At 57.8% G+C, this 2,977-nt stretch overlaps 1 protein-coding gene across 1 annotated transcript; it reads right to left on the bottom strand.

Annotated features, from left to right (window-relative positions):
* Positions 1-727: 727 nt before the first annotated feature.
* On the bottom strand, positions 728-1,824 carry LOC141372240 (voltage-dependent N-type calcium channel subunit alpha-1B-like; the record flags this gene model as incomplete). The annotated part of the gene is made up of 2 exons (XM_073890750.1): positions 728-1,180; positions 1,580-1,824. Coding segments are annotated over 2 exons (698 nt in total), but the record flags the coding sequence as incomplete, so codon positions are not given.
* Positions 1,825-2,977: the final 1,153 nt, after the last annotated feature.

Here is a 2,977-nt window from a genome sequence, read left to right as displayed (position 1 = left end):
TTTTCCAGATTTTGTCCCTCTCAAGGTTGACAGCATCTGGGAGAGGAGAGAGTGTGTGAGTGTATTTCTGGTGTCTACCTGCTGTTTCAGGTACAAAGAGACATGCCAGATGTGTTCGTGTTTCTGGGCGCTGACAAGAATGCACGGAGCCACAGGCCGAGCTCCCGAGGCTACTGCTATTGACCATCATCACTGTCTTATCTGGCCAGGTGTGGAAACATGCCAGGCTCCGTACCACACACGTGGATAAAGGATGGTCTCTACCAGATCCAGACCTCTTAAAAGTGGCCCAGGGACACCCCCCAGATGCTGGGAGCCATCACACAGGATTCAGAATGACAGGTTCCCACTCAGCACATGCAGCAACTTCCCGTGTAGGGTCTGTGTTATGAGACCCAGGCAGGCAGCATACAAGGGGACAGAGAGAGCCATGTCCCTCTCTGAAAGGGCTTTAGGAATTGGTCAAGCGCGAAAGAGGAGGTGGGGTGGGGGGTGGGGGGGAGACGCGGGGCCTCCCCCCAGCTGGTCCCAATGGCGGGGCCCCTCCTCCCAGGGCTGCTGCCCCTGCGCGTCCCTGGGAGCCCAGTGTGGATGATAAAACTCATCGGCTGGAACGCGCCCACTGAGCAGGCGTGCAGAAGAGGTGTGCCTAGCACAAGTGGTCTTGGTTGGGGTGGTGTTAGCTATGCCGAACCTGGATGCCCGAGCTGAGCCCCGGAGTGCATTGTTAGCCGTTGGGCACGCGGTGGAGGGGGTGCGACTGGGAGGTCAGAGAGGACACATAGGAAGTCCGGGAGGAGCGGCCTGAGTTGTTGGCCACAGCCTCCTCGAAGTTAAGCGTGTCCTCGGGCTGGGTGCGGGCAGTGTCCTCACTGTCCAGACGCTGCCCCAAGTAAGGGTCAGAGCCGATCCTAGACCCGGCGGCCAGGGGCTGGCTGAGGGGTTCTCTCTGGAGCAGAGCGTTGTGTTCGGAAAGGACATGGCTAAGCCGGCCTGGGGAAAAGGTGGGGTGGCTGGTCTGTGCCCCCGCAAAGTGGACAGGCGAAGAGTTGGCCGTCTTGTAGGTGACACTGGGATGGGGGGTCAGCGAAATCTGGGGGAGCTGCCTCCGCCCACCACGGCCAGGGGTGCTAGCACTGGATGTTGACAACAAGGGGCTCCCATTCACTGAACCACCACCCTACAGGCAAATAGAACAGAGAAAAAAAATTCAAAGTCCCACACCAGAGGCCAATGCAGGTGAGAATGATGGAGGTGGGGGGTGAGGCATGGAGAGAGGCAGGCACCCTGGGAAGGGACCGGTAGGGTGTGTGGTGGAGGGGAGAAAGCCGCTGGTGCCGGTAGGCCTGCGGAGGTGTTTGGGGAACAGTGGGTAACAAAGGGACAGGCACAGCTCGGGGAGAAGGGAGACCAGAGGCCAGTCCAGGACAGTTGGGAGGGGAGGATCCGGCTGGTGCAGGAGGAATGGAGCAAGGATGGGGGCAGCGCAGACTCGGGCCTGGGAACCAGGACATGAAGGAGGATTCGGAGCATGGTGGGGGGCTCATAAGGAGGGGCAGTGAGGGGGGTCCTCTCTTACCGGTCTTGGGGGTCCTGGCTCCTGCCCAGCTGTTGGTGACGTGGGGTGGCTGCTGAGGGAGGGTTTGGGCTGCAAGGGCTCCCGGCCCCCAAAGCGGTCACAGGAGTAGAAACGCTGCTTCTCCAAGGAAGAGGAAGTGGGCTGCCTCCGCTCTTGGGACCGGCCCCGCTCCTGTCTGCGCTCCCTGCGGCAGCCTGTGGGCCCCTCTCGAGGGGGTGGGCCTGGCCCTGAAGCACTACTGGGTGCTGGCCAGGAAGAGCGGAAGTCAGCACAGTGAGCCAGATGGGCAGACAGACTCCCAGCCCAGACCCGGTCGACAGGGCCAGCAGGGGGACCTAGCGGGAGAGCTGAGGTTCGTGGGTGATCCTGCCTGGTCCCTAGACCTGGGACTCACAGCCCCCTACTCAAAAAGAATCCTCTGGCATTAGGTTTTCAAATTGATCATTAACTAGAAAGAACTAGTTACTGAAAACAAGGCACTGCACCAAAATTCAGCACTATGGTGAGCGCCCCTTCATGGACCTCTGGCACCTCGAAGCCAACACAGCCCTTCCTGGCCTCCCTCACCCAGCATGTGCCATTCCAACCTTCCTTGATTCAAGAAATGGGGGCTCAATCCCATTTCTTAGGCCAAATATACTGCAGGCATCCCTGTCTCCATTCCTTCTCACCATCTTCATCAGCTCATCTACCTTCAAAAACCAGCTAGACTCTTACCACTTCTCAGCACCCTGGGCTAAGCAACATCCACCTCCCCTGAGCTGCTGCAATAGCTTCCTCACAGATCTTCCTGCTCTACCCCACCCAAGAGCCAAGTGGGTCCACTAAACACAGGTGAGATCAGGTCACTTTTCCTCTCAATGACCCCTCACTCCCTGCAAAAGCCAAAGTTCACACAACTGCCCACAGCTATGTGAAACTCTCAGCCTGCTCTTTTACAGTGGTCTCTGTTCGGTCGACTCCAGCCATACCAGCGTCTGCTCTTTCCTGAACACACCAAGAACAACCCCACCAGCCTGAGCAGCCACCCTGGAGGACCTTTCTTCATGGACTTTTGTCCCTGGGTATGCAGCCAGCACGAGGGCCAGATGTGTACTAGACTAGCAGGCAGACCAGAGGCCTGCCCCCCCCCGAAACTGGGGTGTGCCTGCATGGCCAGTGCACGGCACAAGTTGAGCCCACTTCCCATTAACAATGGCTGGGAATAGCCATTGTTTTCCAGCAGGGCAGCTGTCCAATGCCAGGCCTGACTGATACTGGTGCTCACATGTGACAAAGAGACCAGGGAGGAAAAGAGATATTTGAGCACAAAGACTTAAAACTGAGGCTTGTTTCATAGGCCTGCCTCAACTCTTGTAGCACGAGGCAGGACATTAATAAATGAAGAGATGAAATGAA

This window comes from Callorhinus ursinus, unplaced genomic scaffold (genome assembly GCF_003265705.2).
Source record: "Callorhinus ursinus isolate GAN/ISIS: 27379988/994484 unplaced genomic scaffold, GSC_fseal_2.0 scaffold3610, whole genome shotgun sequence".
In the NCBI taxonomy this organism is placed as follows: domain Eukaryota; kingdom Metazoa; phylum Chordata; class Mammalia; order Carnivora; family Otariidae; genus Callorhinus; species Callorhinus ursinus.
The sequence above is the reverse complement of the archived record's forward strand: the minus strand, read 5'-3'. Positions and strand labels throughout refer to the sequence as shown.